The sequence below is a fragment of the Podarcis cretensis genome (genome assembly GCF_951804945.1).
Source record: "Podarcis cretensis genome assembly, chromosome: 3".
Lineage (NCBI taxonomy): Eukaryota > Metazoa > Chordata > Lepidosauria > Squamata > Lacertidae > Podarcis > Podarcis cretensis.
This window is the reverse complement of record NC_137172.1, coordinates 58,009,051-58,025,725: the sequence shown is the minus strand read 5'-3', so window position 1 is coordinate 58,025,725 and position 16,675 is coordinate 58,009,051. Positions and strand designations below refer to the sequence as shown.

Sequence of the window (16,675 nt, the reverse complement as noted above, 5' to 3'; positions counted from 1 at the left end):
TACATTTTCTCTATTCATTTAGAAGTAAGAAACATTGACATCTCTCTTTTTAAAGAATGGCATAAAGACAATCATATTGATCACATTTGCATAGAAGGATATGCCATAATTTTGACTTATTGTGGTTTAGCATGAACAAGTAGCATGCTACTGCAATTATTCTCATTTTGTTCCTCCTTTGGTGGGAGTAATGTTTGGCTGCAATATCCAAACAATGGATCAAGTTTGTTGCTCCTTAATCAGCCATATTGCTAGCCAACCTTAAGCCTTGAGTACAGTGGTACCTCAGTTTAAGAACAGTCTGTTTTAAGAATGATTTGGTTTACAAACTCCGCAAAACCGGAAGTAGTGTCCTGGTTTGCAAACTTTACCTCCATCTAAGAACAGAAGCTGAATGGTGGAAGGGCACCGGCAGCGGGAGGCCTCATTAGGGAAAGCGCACCTCAGTTTAAGAATGGTTTTGGTTTAAGAACGAACTTCTGGAACGGATTAAATTCGTAAACCGAGGTACCACTATATTTGGTTTACTCATTGTTATTTGTTAGGGAGTAATGAGCTTTAGATATAATGGGGGAATCAAGCTTCCTGGTTTATCCCACTCTTGCCTGGGGAGAAGCAAAGTGGAATCAACTAGGCAGTGTGCATCAGCATGCAGCTCATTTGCATTAAAACACGATAAGCAAGAAAATTTGGCTTATCCTTATGTGTGAAGATGGCAAATTCTCAAGCCATCTTTTGCTTTCACACTTGCAAAAATGACTAGCATCAACTAATGATTTCTATGTGTGAATAAATGATCACAGATCATCAGAGAGCAGAGACATCAATTGTTTGCAGGATCCTCAAATAAAAGCTTTTCATTAAACTTTCAGCTGCTCCATCAGCTCACAAGAAATAATTTGATACACACACATACATGAACCAGCCATTAGTCAGATGCAATCTTAAAAGCTTTCACGTATGATACCAAAGGGTGATATCTTCCCACTTTCATTATAATCCTTCTCTCTCCATGCTCCAGGCTTCATAACACAGTACAGGGGAAGTCCAAATTGTGTCCTCTACATGTTGTTGGATTCTAGCTCCCATCAGCCTCAGCCAGCACGGCCAATGGGACTTTCAGTTCAACATCTTGAGGGCACTAAGTTGGCTATCCCTGATATATATATATATATATAGGTAAATATTTGATTCTACAAGATTATTAAATAGGGAGTGATTCTGTACAAAGTAGAATCTTATTTACCCTTTGATCCATTTTAGCTTGTGTTATGTTATTTGTCTTCTCCTTCAGTTTAAATAGAATTGAATTGAGCTCTTTTGCAATCCCTTGAATCTTTTGATCAAATTCTTGATTCAATGCTTTGCTCTGCTGTGCTTCTTTTTCTTTGGCTTGAATCTGCCAAAAAACCAAAGTTAAAAAAGAGCAACTAAACATGCTGGTTTACTATACATCAATTATAGAAAATCAGCGTGACCACAAAATTGTATGTTTATGTATGTAGTCTTGCATTTCCTTAGACAAATACAAGAAAGTTGTGGCAACTTAACAGAGTCTAACAGTAATTTTTTACACAAACTTTTGCAGCCAAGTATCTCTCCAATAGAAAACTGGGACAAGAGCATGCTTCTGCCTTGCTGTATGTAAGTGAGGAGTTTGACATAGGGCTCAGCTGAGACTTCTTCACTCTTTCTGTCTCCCCAGCTGGCTTCTTGGCCAAATGTGTGTAAATTGCATTCAGATCCCTTGAAAAGAAGGCAGTTAGATGTATATATGGAAAGCCCAGATAGGTTCCTGCTGCAAGAAATGGTTGCTGTACAGTAGTGCCGAGGACCAACCAAGGTGGGATAGGGAAAAATGCTTTAATGCTCTCTACCAAGACCCATTTCTATATCCACAGCTGTATGGGGGGAGGAATTACACCCATTTTGTGGGGTTGGGATTGTACATGTGCATGTGTGGTTTCACTTATCATTCTGCTATTACATGACTCCATTTACAGAATCAATAGTATTCACTTCAAGTATTTTACCTGTTCATGTATATTTACAAGTGCCAATCCGACTTCTGCTAACTGAAGAGAAAGCTCTGAAGGTAAAATGGTATAAAGTCCCAAATATTTGTTCTGCTGCTGTTCAGCCATTTTCTCAACAGCCTGGCGGTGAATAGTTGCTTCACTGAGGAGAGACTAACAGGAAAGAGAAAATATTGCCAAAAGAGTGGAGAAAAGTGATAGGTTTTAGAGCTTCACATTCCATACAGTTACAAAATAATGAGTGGTGTTCTCTGAAATTTGTCTCCAATATGTCAAATCTCACCCACCTCAGTGTGTCTATTTTGACAACAGAGATAATCTAAGATAATGCTGAACCCTTTTGTGTGCCCACAGCAAGCAACCTTGACCTGGATACTTCTGCATCACTGGAGTCCTGTTACTTCCAGAACAATGATAATGAGGGATACCAGCTCAGTGAGCAGTGTCTTAATCTTCCTCACATGATATTTCTTGGGAAGTAGGATAGTAAGAACTCCAAATGGCTGCACTTCTTTTAGGCTGTTGCCAATATTGCTTCCTCTTTAGTATCCTCTGAGTGGTGGTTCTTTGGAAACGTCATCAACCTCAGGCATCCTGCTTTTGCACACATCAGTCATAGCGGCATTTGGCAACCATCCAGCCACAGCACACACATCAGAAACACAGCTTTAACTGAGTCTTTGAATAGGATTCACCTAATGTGTGCCATCAGCAGAAGCCCTGCACACTTGCAATGGGGATTTCCCCCTGCAACCCCCCCCCCCATTGGCTTAGTGGATGGGTGAGAGAATCTCCAGAACAGTGCTTTTGCGGCAAAGAGAAGGGCATATTTTCCATCTGGAAGGCTGAATTGCTTACACTGACTGACGATCAACTTAGCACAATGCTGTATTCCTCCTTAACTTTGTCCAAAGCAGAGCCTCACTGCAGGAGTATTTCATTTCAGGTCACCCTGCTCTCTGAACCAGCTGGCCACCCTTTGACTTGATTACAGTTTGTACTGTGCCTTGTCAACAAATCTTGATGCTGTACTATTCCTGTGTGCTTTTTCACTAACACATGGTCTGCAAAACTTTGCAATCCATCCACTGCCTTATATCTATTTCTGGCAGTGGCTTCCATGTTGGATTCAGTCACAATTATGAAACCAGAAATATGGGAGACAAATGCAAAGAACTCGTTCTGATTTAATCATAAAGCTGGTTTCGAGTTGTTACTCGAATGCTATAAGCATTTAAGTAACATTTGTTTTGCACTGTAAATGGAGATAATTTAAAAGGTACAGCAGCCTGCTCTGCCCCCATTTTTTTTAATGAGACACTTGACAAATATTGTATTACATAATCCATTGTATGTATGATTAGAACACTGTAATAGGTAAATTTTGGGATTCCCTTTATTGGAAGTTTTTTTAAAAAATTGGAAAGGAATCTGAGAAATACTTTAGCTATAGGATTTCACTAAATCAGTGGTGTTCATGCTCCATATCCTAAAGGAATCCTCTTAAAACTGAATTTTCTCATGTCTGTCTGCTGTGGAACCTCAGTTTGCTGCAAAGAATCGTGTGGTACATTCTAAAATTTGCAGAGGGCACCACAACCAATCTCTACAGAAATACCCACATCTATAGAAACACACTGGCACTCTATACAAGTCTGACATACCTGCAATTCCTCAAGCTGGGGATCTATCTCAATTGTAGGATTTAATAAATATTCTCTGGCTTCCTGAATCCAAGACTTCACTTTATTAATCTCTTTTTCAACTTCTTCACGCTCTTTAAGTTCTTGTTTAACCACTTTCCCACTTCTTTTCACCTTTTGTTGCATGCTTAAAAATACAAACAACGTTTTAAAGATTTGAGTAGCACACTTCTCCATACATTTGTTAAAACCTTGGAGTACATTAGTGGACACATTCTACTATTTATCAAATTTGTCATTTATATTTTAAATGGAATATAAATGTTATAATTATGGCTGTTATAATTAATTAAATCAGCAAGTTTAAGTTACCTATCCTATGCTGATGGAAACCAATATTGTGTACTTGTACAGTTTAAACTGTTATATTCAACAGTGAGAAATTCACAGAATATATACAATTATGGATCATAGCCAATATTTACAGTTTAAAATAGCTTTTTCTTACTTCTGGCATCTGTCTTGCATTGCTTTGATTTCTTGCATGATAGGCATTTGCTCTTGGGAACCAGAGGCTATTTCTATGTCCCGGAGCATGCTAAAAGCCTGTTGCTTCAGCAGACCCAGAGATGACAATTGTTGTTCAAGTTCCAGAATGAAATTACTGTGATAATCCAGAAGATCCACAAGTTCATTCTTTGAGGCCTTTTCTACTGAACTTTCTGGTAAGCGATCTTGCAACTGATCAAGAGTTTCTGTTGCTTTTTTCATCTAAAGATGAGATTTTAGAAAACCACACACAATAAACAACATTTCCTTAAACTTGTCAGTCATAATAATTTACAACCATTTTAAAGGCTCTGAATTGCTTCCCCATATATTTTACAATTGTTTATAAGTAAGCTTTCACATAATAGTAATATATTTTAAAATAGTTTGCTACTCACAATTGTACTTCTGTAATTAGGCTATAGTATGTTTGATTTTGTTAATAACATGCTTACTAAAACGTGTCTTGTAAGCACCACTGGACACAAACTTAAGATTTAAGTAGCACTGCCATCTCAATGCTTCCTAGCTTGCTCTGCAGCTGATAATACTCCCTCCCACCTGTTCCCAGTTCATCAGGAGCTGCAGCTGTGGCCCTGTGTGGCTGTGGGAAAAAAGGCAGGAGGCTTCAGGGAGCTTCTGCCCAGGAAGAAGTACTTCACAGAGTGTCAAGGGTGGAGTCTCAGGTGCTGCAGCATGGGCGTAGCCAAGGGGGGGCAGGGGGCAGCCCCCCATCAAATAAAACAATAGAAATACTTAACTAACTGACAAATCCCGTCGGTCCTGCCCCCCTAACAAAAATCCTGGCTATGCCCATGTGGTGCAGGGAGCCAGTCAGTTTCATTGCTGGACTCCCAAGGGGAAGAGCTTCTGGGGTGGACCAGAGAGAAGACCACAGGAGTCTAGTCCACTCCAGGAGCATAAAAGGAGGACCCGCCTGGCCTTCTCCATCCCTTTCACTGATCTTCCCGTGCATTTGTGCTCTCTTTCAGATTGCTGGTTCTTTCCTACTTCCCTAAGGCAGAAGAGGCATTGGGCTGGATTCTTAGAAGGCGAAGGAGAGGGGCACCCTGATCAAGCACACAGGAGATCCCCTTAAAGGGTACTGGAAGGCAGATTTCTGTCTTGACGGCACCCCTCACCAGTGGCCAAAGGAGGTTTGCCATCATTAGCTCATGATGTGATGAGCCTCAGCAATTGTCAACCCCTGCTGTTTAAATATAGCTCATCAATCTGTAGGTAGGCTGGCTGAACACGTGGGTACCCGCCCAATGCCTACATCAAACCTGTTATGTAATCAATAAGTTGTGATCTATTTATCCAACTTAGATTGTGTTCGTCATATTTTATTGCTTGTTCCCGCACCACACACAGCTATCCTGTGCGTGGGTCAGCAATGTTGATTAGCTTGCTTCATCACATCACTGTAAGATATGCAGTTGATCCAATGAGAAATTCTTCATTTTCAGTGAAACCCATCTTCTTAAGTGGTATTTATTTCCATGTATATGTAAAATATTCTTTTCCTATAACTCACCATTTTAATATTCAAATGTTGACATTACAAATGCAAAATATACTTGCACAGAATGACTAATAGTGAATAAGAGATACCAAATAACCTTGATCCTTATACCTTATTGTTAAATACATTCCATTTCTGCATTGATTCTTCCAAAATCCTCTCCTGATCCTGGGCAACACTTCGAAGCCTTGTCCACCGCTGCCAAACGGTTGTCATGGACCTACTTATGGTTGCCTTGCTGGCATCGTTGCCTATTTTCTCTAGGCGGCATGCCTTCTCCTCCAGTGATGTGACCTTCCCATGAAAAGAGTTCACTACAGACACCAGTGACTGAGGAAGCAAAGAGAATGATTTTTTTGTATCTTAAGAAAATAATTAACTTTTTTTTTAGCATATCTTATGCTTCATTAAGTGTGTAGCATAGCTGAAAGATTGTGTTAAATTAAGGCCTGTGGTTTCAATGGAGAAAATATGACCCGACATAATTCAGAAGCTTTACCTTATGTGATATTAATTTTTCTTCTGCTTCAAGACTGGAAGTTGCTTTAGCTACAGAAAATTCAGATAATTTCTTCTCAGATTCATTCATCAGGTCAATAACTTGCTGCCTTGCCACTTGATACTCCTGCCACTCAGAAGCACAACTTGAAAAGAAATCAAACAATGGAACTTATTTCTGAGCAGGAAATGGCATGCATAGTTATTTAAAATCAATGGCAATTAAAACCCGCAGTGCTTAACTTTGGCTGGATTGCACTGTAAATGTTTTATAAAATAACCATTTATCCTCCCATTTCCCAACAGCTGCCTTTCTGAAAAGAGGACAGCAACTATCTTGTCATTTTGTGCAACAACCATCTGCTAGACATATTATCTGACATTTCAAAAACTGAAAATGTACCTTTGCAGTTGTACTTTCTGGGCTTCTGCTTCTTGTTCTGCTTCCACGCCTTTCTCTTCTAAAGCCTTCACGCTCTGCTCCAGCTCCTCTTTTCCTGTGACTTGAATAAAGGGCTCCATGTCAGCCACAAGGGTCCGCAGTTCTCCCAAATGCACACGGAATTGCTTTTCAGTGCTAAAAAAATCTATATGGTTCTTTAGATTTTCCTCCGAGTTCTCCATATCGAGGCCATTTCGTGCCAACTGTAGCAATTCCTGGGCGTCTTCAAGCCAGTCACTAGCAGTCTGGGAAACCTGGTAGTATCTTTGGCACAGGCTATATAATTTATTCAATTTATCCTGAAAACAAACAAATTAAAATGACATATATGGTCATTAAGAAAAAACACCACTTATATAACATATATAATTAGGGAGGCTGTGATAACCAGCAGGTTTGATTTAACACAGTTCTGCTAAAATCAACAGCGATGTTGAATCCACCTTCTGTCCAATCTATCTGCAAACTGTACTGGAGTTTAAGAGCAGGGATGACTAATGCAAAATACACGCATTGTTGAATACAACAGATAACACCTGCATTTGGAAGTGCATTCAAGTGTACATATATATAATCTGTACTCCTAAAAGTGTTACTAGAGACACTGAAGGGTTTCTATTAAGTTCCAAGATCATGGAGTGGAAAATTCAATCAAAATAAAGGGACAGGGATCCCACATTCCTGCACAAAATATATGCATTAGAATTGTCTCACTATTGCTCATTATTTTATGCGACAGATTTCCCCTCTTCCACAAACTCTATTAAAGGGAGCTTCTCTTAGTAAAAGCCACTGATGATGCCCAAGAAGCAAAGTTATGATCCTACAGCATATTTACCATGGAGCAAGTCCTACATGCCTCATGTTTATGGCCAGACTATTAGTAGAGTGCATTATGCTCATGTCCACAGCATGAGGCAGATCAGACTAAAAGGAGAGAGTAAGTCTCTATGCAGGGATGGATTAATCTATTGCTGGATTTTTAACATTAATGGTCACAAATTGCTCAGCTGAGCGTTCATTTTCTTGGGATTTTTAATATACTTCACCTAACAGAACAACTGTGCAACAAGGCAGGCTGGATGCCTTAACTCTTAAGTATAGAAGCAGATGTGCTATGTAAAATTAGTTCTAATCAAAGACTGCAATTTTAAAAGTAGGAGAATTTTTTTCAAATGTAAATAAAGTGGAAGTATACAAAAATAAACATTACTTCCCATCTTACTGTAGATTTTGTTTCATTTTGAAAAATACAAATTTCATTTTATAGTTTATTATCGTTTCTATTTTAAATTAGATACATACTTGGGCACCAAAATCTTTTAAGTGACTAGGGCCTTGCCTCTATGATCTCAGGAGCTGTGGACTAAAAAACCTTTGGTGTATAATAACAACTTTTGTTTTTTTAAAAAATTGGCACTTACATTGCCTATGCTGTTTAAGGTTCTGTTGGCCAGGTTCTCTGGTAATCCTAAACCAGGAGAGTAAGCACCTGGAACAAAAACACAGCCGCTTTGCTCCTCCTCTGATTCTACTGATCTAGCCAGATCTAAGCCATGGTTTGTCTTGCTCCAGAAAAACCATGAGATATACCCAAAGTTTGATGTTCTGAGTAGAAGCACCATGAGTCCACATTCAGATATGATGCTAAGCCAAGCCATGTCTTATATGGGGATAGCACAGCAGAAGTATGAGCAGGACAAGAGCAAAGTGGCTGCTTTTTTTGCTTCAAATCATAATGATGATGATTTATTTATACTATGCCCACTCTGGGTGGCTTCCAACAAAATATTAAAATATAATAATTCATCAAATATTAAAAGCTTCCCTAAACAGGGCTGCCCACATCCTTGCTTGTTCACGCATCACCATAGTTTGGCTAAGAATTAGGAGCAAACTGAGCCAATAACAGCCATACTAACAGCATGAAATCTAAAATTGGCTTCAGCAGGTTAACCCTGGTTATTATGCCATACTGATCATTCTAATACAAATCTTTAATTCCTCGTCTTCTTAATGTTGGAAAAAAAAATAAAGGAATGCAAGATTCACTGACCTGCCGCTTGTGTATTGCTTCTTTCACTTCACCATCAAGTTCAGAGAGTTCAGCAAGACTATTTTCCAAGTCAGCAGGTATCAGTTCTTTGGCCTTTGTGTACTTCTCCTTTTCTTTACTGCTTAGCGCTCCCATTATCCTTAGGCTGGACTGAACTTCTTCCTGCTGAATCTGAACTTTACGAATCTCTTCCTGGATAATGTTCAGCTTTAATTCAATACTCAGTTGATCGTTCAGTTCTGACTTAACGTGCCTCAGCCAATCAAGGGAGCGACAGATTTCAGTTTGGAAATCTATACTTTGCACCAGTCTGTTTTCACACTCTATTACAGTATCACCAATGGCAGTTTGCAACGTCTTCAGCATCTCCTGCCAAGTTCGCACCTGATGATTTGCTCCTTCATGCACAGATGGGTCAAGTTGGGAGGAAAGCATCTCAAGATGTTCAGCTATGCGTTTCAAAAGGATCCCAGCATCCTGCAGACTGCCAGCCAAGGAATGGTACATTTTCAGTTTTTCCTCTGCTGGGAGTGTTTGTTCATTAACTTTTGCTTGCTCTTCTTTTACAGAATTTAGCTGCATCTCAAGTTGCTTACACATTTCTTCATGTTCTTGATATGCTTCTATCATATCTTCCAACTGGTTTACTTTCTGTTCTATTTGCCTTTTTAGTTTGTGATACAAGGTGGTAAGCAGTAGCATCTCCTCTGGCAGCCATGGTTGCCCAGTGCTCCGAAATGCTTCCTTCTTCTGGTTTAATTCATCAACAGCAGCACCAAGGTTTATGACTTCAGCCAGGATGCTTCTGTAATCTTGCTGGAGTGACACAGCTTCTTTGGCTAAGAGGGTAAAAGGGGCCTTATGTAGGCTCACTAGTTGATCTTCCAATTCAGACAGAGCCTTTGTTGTCAATTCAATTAATGATGCATATTCATTACGGGCCAAGATTGCTTCTTGGACTTTACAGAATTTGTCCTTAGCCAGAGCAACAATCACACTGAATTGTTGAGGCAAGGCATTCAGCTTTTCATCAAGATAAGAACGATCCATTTCATTGAGTGATGGTAAGATTTCCTGGCCATCCCTTTGCAATGTCAACAGAAGATTTTCATATTCAGAGCACTGCTCAAGAATTTGATGATACTTTGCTAATTGGGAATAAAGTTCAGAATTGCTGTTCATTAAATTGATCTCTGGGAATGAAACAATATCAGACTGCTTAAGCCAGTGGCATAATTTATCCAAATCTTCCTTGAAATATTTTCTAGAAACCATATGTTTCTCCAGGTCTATTAGTCGTTGGCTACATTTTTGCAAAATAGTGTCATACATGTTCTGTAGCTCTTGCAGTTTCTCTAACACTTCAGTCTTCTCTTGCTCTGTTGTTTCCTTCATTAATGTCCTCCCTTGAGACCACAGGGCAGATATTTCACTCTGGTAGGCCTTAAGGCTGGCTTGTGTACTCTTGCAAACCCGGATCTGTTTGCTTACATCTTCTGGTAGCAAACAAATATGCTCATAGAACATTACCTTTTTCTCATGTTGTTGAATGTGATTCATTGCTTGAAAGGCTGCCAGGAGGAATTGAGTTCTTTCAGATAATGCCTTATTCAGGTGCTTTCTCCTCTGACCAACCAAATCGCTAAGGCAATCCACATGATTTTCAGCATCTGATAGGCATTTCTGGAGCACCTGTCTTTCGTTAAGCCCCAAATTAGTCATCACCCTACTGGCATCCTTTGTAAGTGCTTTCAAAACAAGCTGTTTGGCTTCCACTTCACTGCAAATAGTGAGATGATCCATGAGGAAGTTCTGAGCCAGCTCAGGTGGTGGACTGTGTTTGAGAGCTTCAGAGATGCTAGGTTGCTGCTCTTCTGCCCATTCCATTAATTCCTGAAGTTTAGTCTGCACCATACTCAGCTCTTCTAATGTGGTGACAGACAGTTGAATTTTCCTCTTGATAAGGTCCTCTAGCTGGATCCAGCGCTGCTCAAAGTGTCCCGTCTGCTCTTTTACTAACTCTCTGTCATCCAGATTTAGATGTTCTGTTATTTTCTGCTTCTGATCCTTCAAGTCTTCAAGAGCAAATCGTCTCTCCTGCAGAGCCAATGCTAGCTTTTTCAAAGCCTCTAGATGGGTAGTGGTACTTTCAGCATCCGATCTGTTAAAAACAAGTAAATTAAGAGAACAACTCAATATAAACAATAGCACAGGCATTGGGTGGGTGGAAGAGGTGTTCGAGCAATGTGAATATCTGAAAATCTTTTCATTCCCTAAGGGCATTACAGATTTAAAAATCATATGTAAAGCAATTATTGCAAAATACGCTGCCACTGCAAAGTTCTGTATAGCTGGAGATGTCACTAGAGTGCATAGGTCTTTGCCTCCAAATATGAACCCCAAGATAAGCATTGCAGTCCTCCATGTTCTTCTTTTGGGTTATAGACCAAATATGTCATCTCCTCTCATCCATCCAGTCACCCACCCACCAATCTACCTGCTCACCTTGGCATCTGCTTAGCCTACTGCTGCTCTGGCAATGGTGGGAGGAAGAAATGCCAGTATCTTTCTTGCTCCTCCTCCCTTGCTCTACCTGGCTCTGCTACAGAAGAAAGACAAGTGCAGATACCACTCTGAATTGTAGTTGTGGGGACTAGAACTTTATAAATAGGTGGAAGGTGGGCTGGAGAGAGGAAGATTGAAGATATGCAGATGAAGATATTTTTAATATACCGCATTTTTCGCCCCATAGGACACACTTTTCCCCCTCCAAAAATGAAGGGGAAATCTGTGTGCATCCTATGGGGCGAATGCAGGCTTTCGCTGAAGCTTGGAGAGCGAGAGGGGTCGGTGCGCACCGACCCCTCTCGCTCTCCAGGCTTCAGAAGCTATCTGCAAGCCTGGGGAGCCCGCGGGAGTTCCCCGCGCTTCGGGCAGATATCCGCAGCCTAGGGAGCCCTGCTTTTATTCATTCCCCCCCCCCCAAATGAGCTATGTCCTATGGGCCAGTGTATCCTATAGGGCGAAAAATACGGTATATCTCAAAAAGGCTTCAAAAGGTCATGCTTTTCTGAGAGTTCTCTATGAAACCTTGTAAAAACTGAACTTACAAGGTGAGCTTGAAGAGGAGTTCACCCATCTAGGTACACTATCCTTTCAATCATTTCAGCAAACCTTTGAGGCATACTGTTAACTTAAAAGCATCTACACACACTGCCAACTCTTCAATCTAAAATATGCCAATATCTCCTATGACTGTAACATTGCCCTAACCCTAGTGTGTCCACAAGCAGTGCAAGCATGTGTTTAGACTTGCTCACTCTTGACTTGCTCATTCTCTTCTTCCATTTTCATAGTTGGTCCTGAAGGAGAGAGGGACTTATGGAGGCATTATTAATAAGTAAATAAATAAAAACTCAGGTAGGGGGACATGAGTGTAAAGGCTGTAGGAGGGCTGATGCTCAGTACTAGAGCACATGCTTTGCATGAATGAAGTCCTAGGCCCAATCTTTATCGTATTCAGTGAAAAAGATCCTAGGGTAGCAGGCCTAGCAAAAGTCTTTATCTAAGCCCTTGGAGAGCTATTTCCAATTAGCACAGACAATACTGAACTAAATGGACCAAAAGAGCTTAATATAGTCAAATTTTCTATTCATTACAATTTGCCTTTTAGAGGAAAACCCTACCAATGTGGCTTCCAAAAGTACAAGAGCAACATTTACAACAGAATAGATTTAAAACCAGAAAAGCATAATGGCAATTCCAAATATTCATGTGAGTATAGTTCTGAAAAGTGGTCACCTTAGCAATGTCTGTATCAAAGAAGTGTTACAGATTTTCTTGACTCAAGCCACAAGTCCCTACCTTGCCAAGTTGTCCCATTCTTGTGTAAACTTTTCCAAAAAGACTTCTACTACATTTAGGCGGTCATGATAGTCCTTTGTCCTCTGAAGATCTTCCTCCCTGTGTAGGAGCACATTACTTGTTTGAAGGCAAAGATCCAACCAATGGTTGCTCAAGCGTCCTACTTCCTTGTGCTCTGGTGACTCCTGTCCTTGGGTTAGTTTGCTCACCTTTTCAGTCACAGCTGTCAAAGCTGTCTGTTTAGACTGCAGCTTCTGACTGAACTCCTGTATGAGGAGATACAAAAAGGAAAATGGTAATGAATTAACAACCTGAGAACTAAATGAGAATGTATAATGCATTCTATTTAGGCTGTATCACAAAAAATTATAGAAGACAGATCTTCTGTTTCATGAGATGTCAAGATTTCTGTTTTGACAATTCATGGGGAACAAAGAAGTAAGAGCTTTTTCGAATGGCAAATCTTCCTTCCAGATTCAGAAAGAAAGTTGACAAAGGATCCACCAGCCCCCTTTCCCTCTTCCTTACACCCTTAGAAGGAAAACTGTCTCTTCCTTGTCCTGTTTTCTCTATAATGTCCCATGAAGAAGGCAAATTGAGCCTTAGGTTGGAAAGCCTTAGGTAGAAATTCCAATACAGTGGTACCTCGGGTTAAGTACTTAATTCGTTCCAGAGGTCCGTTCTTAACCTGAAACTGTTCTTAACCTGAAGCACCACTTTAGCTAATGGGGCCTCCTGCTGCTGCCGGAGCACAATTTCTGTTCTCATCCTGAAGCAAAGTTCTTAACCCGAGGTACTATTTCTGGGTTAGTGGAGTGTGTAACCTGAAGCATATGTAACCTGAAGCGTATGTAACCCGAGGTACCACTGTAGCTCCTTTTTTAGAGGCAAACTATGCGCTATATGCAAATGTATGTAACAAGACTACTGACAGTCTTTTTCTTTAAAATAAGCTGCTCCGGTGAGGGTTTGGGGTACCCAGACCCTCTTTCCCTGCTTAGTGTTTCTTTGCTCCAAAATACTCCTTGAGCAGCTTGGGTCTCTCTTCAAATGTAGGAGCTGTGAGGAGAACTTTTTCTGATCAATAGGAAATGGTTGTTTATAAGTGACAGCAGCATATGGCAAAGGTAGCAGGCAGGACCGGTCCATGCCGTCCCACAGCTTCCTTCATGTTATGTGGAGTGGATCACGTGTACTCCCTTAATGTACTTTTATCAACCTGGCATTTTGAGATAATCTGGAGAATGTTTTACCCACGCGTAAGCGTAGAATGTATTTTGAAAACTCGGCCACTACCTACTTCTCTAAAATAACTAATCAATTTCAGAGGAAAATTTCTTTATTTTGCCAGCTGAAGGTAGTTGTCTACCAAACCTAAGTGGCCTATATCAGTTTCCTGGATTATGGTTGATTTTTCAGAAATCAAGTCAACTGTATAACTCAAAAGGGCATTCATCTTCCAGCTATAACATACCATGGCATAAACACATAAAGTGCCACTCCTGCCCACATTCTTTCTGCATAACTGCACTTCTTCCGGAGAAATATATAACAGTCAAACAGTGTCAAGTATATGCAAACATAAAAATAAAAATAAATCACCTGTTAGCTACAGATTCCTCTTTTATTTGAATGGAAGCTGCCCCTTACCTTCACCTGCAACACCATATTCTGAGCAATGTTTATTTCCAGCTCTGCCCCTCGCCTCTTCATATTCTGCAGTTGCTGATCTGCATCCTGAAAACATATCCAAAGCTCTGCCTTCATTTGCTTTATTTCCTCCCAGCCCTGAGCAAGGTACTGTGAGTTCATTATCCGATCTTCAATCTGAAAAATATGTGGGAGGGTAGCAGGAACATTTTAATGCAATTCTTTATGGGCTGTCTTAAGATGTACACTACCTCTCTTTATGTAGGGCAGACTCTTGCGATAGATTTACAGCAGGGGGTGGGGATGGGCCACAGAGATAGAGGATAAAGGAAGCTTGCATAAGTCTCTAGGATCCAGAATGACTTAACCCTGTGAAATTTCAAAACCAATATGACCATAGCATGGTAACACTCCACTCATTAAATAATTTATTAAAATTAAGGATAGAAACAGACAACACTGACTGAACTTTAAAGTTTCTCTTTGCATCTTTTACCTCTCTTTCTAGAGGCTTTGAAAACATTGGCAGCAGTACCGGTTTGTTTGGACTATAGTTTATAGATGGCCTGGATTTGTATTATTTTGCTTTCTGGGAAGAAGAGTCAATCTGAATGTTTACAGGTGGTACAGGTCATTGCTGAACAGTTTTTGTGTATAATTTATTTGTCAACAATAAATATTCTATTTACTATGAGCAAAATTTCTTACTATGGAAATATCATTCAGAACATTTTTTAAAAACAACAACAACCCAATTTGTTTGCACTGTATAAATGCATGTGCATAAATGAATGCATTTGTTATACTTTAAAGTTAATATGGCTGCTCTGTCATAGGACAGAGAATTTAATAATGAAATGGAAAAGTCAATGTATCCGTTAGGATTCCTACTCCTAATGTGCAACTGCAATTGCAGTTTTGTTGCATGGCGGATTTCAGCCTCAGAAAATATTAGAATCTTTTATGTAGCAGCAATGAAGAAAGCTTAAATATGCAAACTCACTCTGAAATGCTGCAATACTCTGCAGTAAAATAAAGGCCTGACTTCTTAAAAGAATACTGATATATGTTAAATGTTGCTAGTCTATTTATTTACCTGCTATAAAGATACACCACTTATTGTTTTCTAGGTATTACGGCATCAGTTGGTATGCTATCGATGCATATCTTTCAGATGCAAATTGAAATAGCTTCTTCAAACTGCTATTACCTAATATGACCCTTGTGACACAGTAAGACAATTGCACCTCTAAGAAGGATTAGAGGAGGTCTGCCACAGTTTATCCCATACCGTTTGCTTTGTCAGCTGGATGTCTGTTGCTGTATTTTTCACTGTGCTGTCTGATAAATCACACATAGAGCACAAAAGATCCAAATAGGTGCTTGCTTGCTCCTGCAGGGCTCTGAAATGCTTAACCTAAAAAGAATAAGAAAAGTTTTTCATGAGAACATATTTTCACATTTCACCAAGAAAGCTTTCACTTATACAACTGTCTGATGAACTGAAAACAGGAGAGAATCATCATGGTTATTTTTGTTACAAACTATTCAGAAAGGTGTATAAATAATAAATAACAAAGATGCAACACATCAACCAAGCATGCAATTATCCATCCACTCGTCATCTTGTTTCACTATATTAATGCATGCTAATATTTAAGTTTATATTTAACATTTCCCCAAAAAACAAAATATCTGTTAGGCTACTTGAGATCTGACTGAAAGCTATGTCCAGACAAACTGACTTTATAAAACAAAAACAGGACAAGATTCTGGTTCTTGGAGAATTAACAATAAGGGATTGGCTGTCTAGACCAACTAATTACTGTCCATCTGAACAGATTCATCACTGTCTGGCTTCTAATTTCTTAATCCAGCCTAGTCTTAATAATATTACAACTTCAAGTAGCAGCTTTTCAAGGGCATGCTCTGCAAGATATATACTCCTTCATGAATGGAATATACTACTTAATTTTTTTAAGTAGTGTTACAATTTGGGGGTGATAAATCTTACTGAGGACACAGCTAGAATTCCTCATTCTGGATCCAACATGCTAAACACTAACATAAGATTTTCCAATGGCTAAAGATACGTTTGAAAAATCTGGAGAATAATAAGTAGATATAGGATTGTATCTTAAAGCAGCTCCAAAATACACATTTGGACTTGTTCATTTTGACTTTAAAGTCTTTAGGGACTTTTTGCATAGAGATGCAAAGTATATCTTTTGAACACTAAAAACATTTATTTGAAATTCACGCCGCAATGATACAGAAAGGCGTTACCAAACAATTTCTGCTGGAGATAGCCAAACGTGTTGAACAGCATTTGGAATACAGGGTACAGTTTTGGGTACAGTTCTGGCTGCCTCAACTCAACCTGGGAGGATTAAAGGACCTGGGGGAGGATAG

The 16,675-nt window shown here is 39.6% G+C and overlaps 1 protein-coding gene across 13 annotated transcripts in view; it reads right to left on the bottom strand.

Annotated features, from left to right (window-relative positions):
* Nucleotides 1-16,675, bottom strand: part of SYNE1 (spectrin repeat containing nuclear envelope protein 1) — a 296,053-nt gene that overhangs the window by 123,346 nt on the left and 156,032 nt on the right. For all 13 annotated transcript variants that reach the window (XM_079971464.1, XM_079971452.1, XM_079971451.1 and 10 more), the window contains 11 exons: nucleotides 15,555-15,680; nucleotides 14,264-14,440; nucleotides 12,614-12,879; nucleotides 8,750-10,910; nucleotides 6,655-6,992; nucleotides 6,253-6,397; nucleotides 5,865-6,083; nucleotides 4,188-4,450; nucleotides 3,701-3,866; nucleotides 2,034-2,189; nucleotides 1,247-1,399 (listed from right to left, as the gene is read on the bottom strand). In XM_079971464.1, the coding sequence (XP_079827590.1) occupies nucleotides 1,247-1,399; nucleotides 2,034-2,189; nucleotides 3,701-3,866; nucleotides 4,188-4,450; nucleotides 5,865-6,083; nucleotides 6,253-6,397; nucleotides 6,655-6,992; nucleotides 8,750-10,910; nucleotides 12,614-12,879; nucleotides 14,264-14,440; nucleotides 15,555-15,680 (4,170 nt within the window). The remainder of the gene's footprint in view (nucleotides 1-1,246; nucleotides 1,400-2,033; nucleotides 2,190-3,700; nucleotides 3,867-4,187; nucleotides 4,451-5,864; nucleotides 6,084-6,252; nucleotides 6,398-6,654; nucleotides 6,993-8,749; nucleotides 10,911-12,613; nucleotides 12,880-14,263; nucleotides 14,441-15,554; nucleotides 15,681-16,675) is intronic.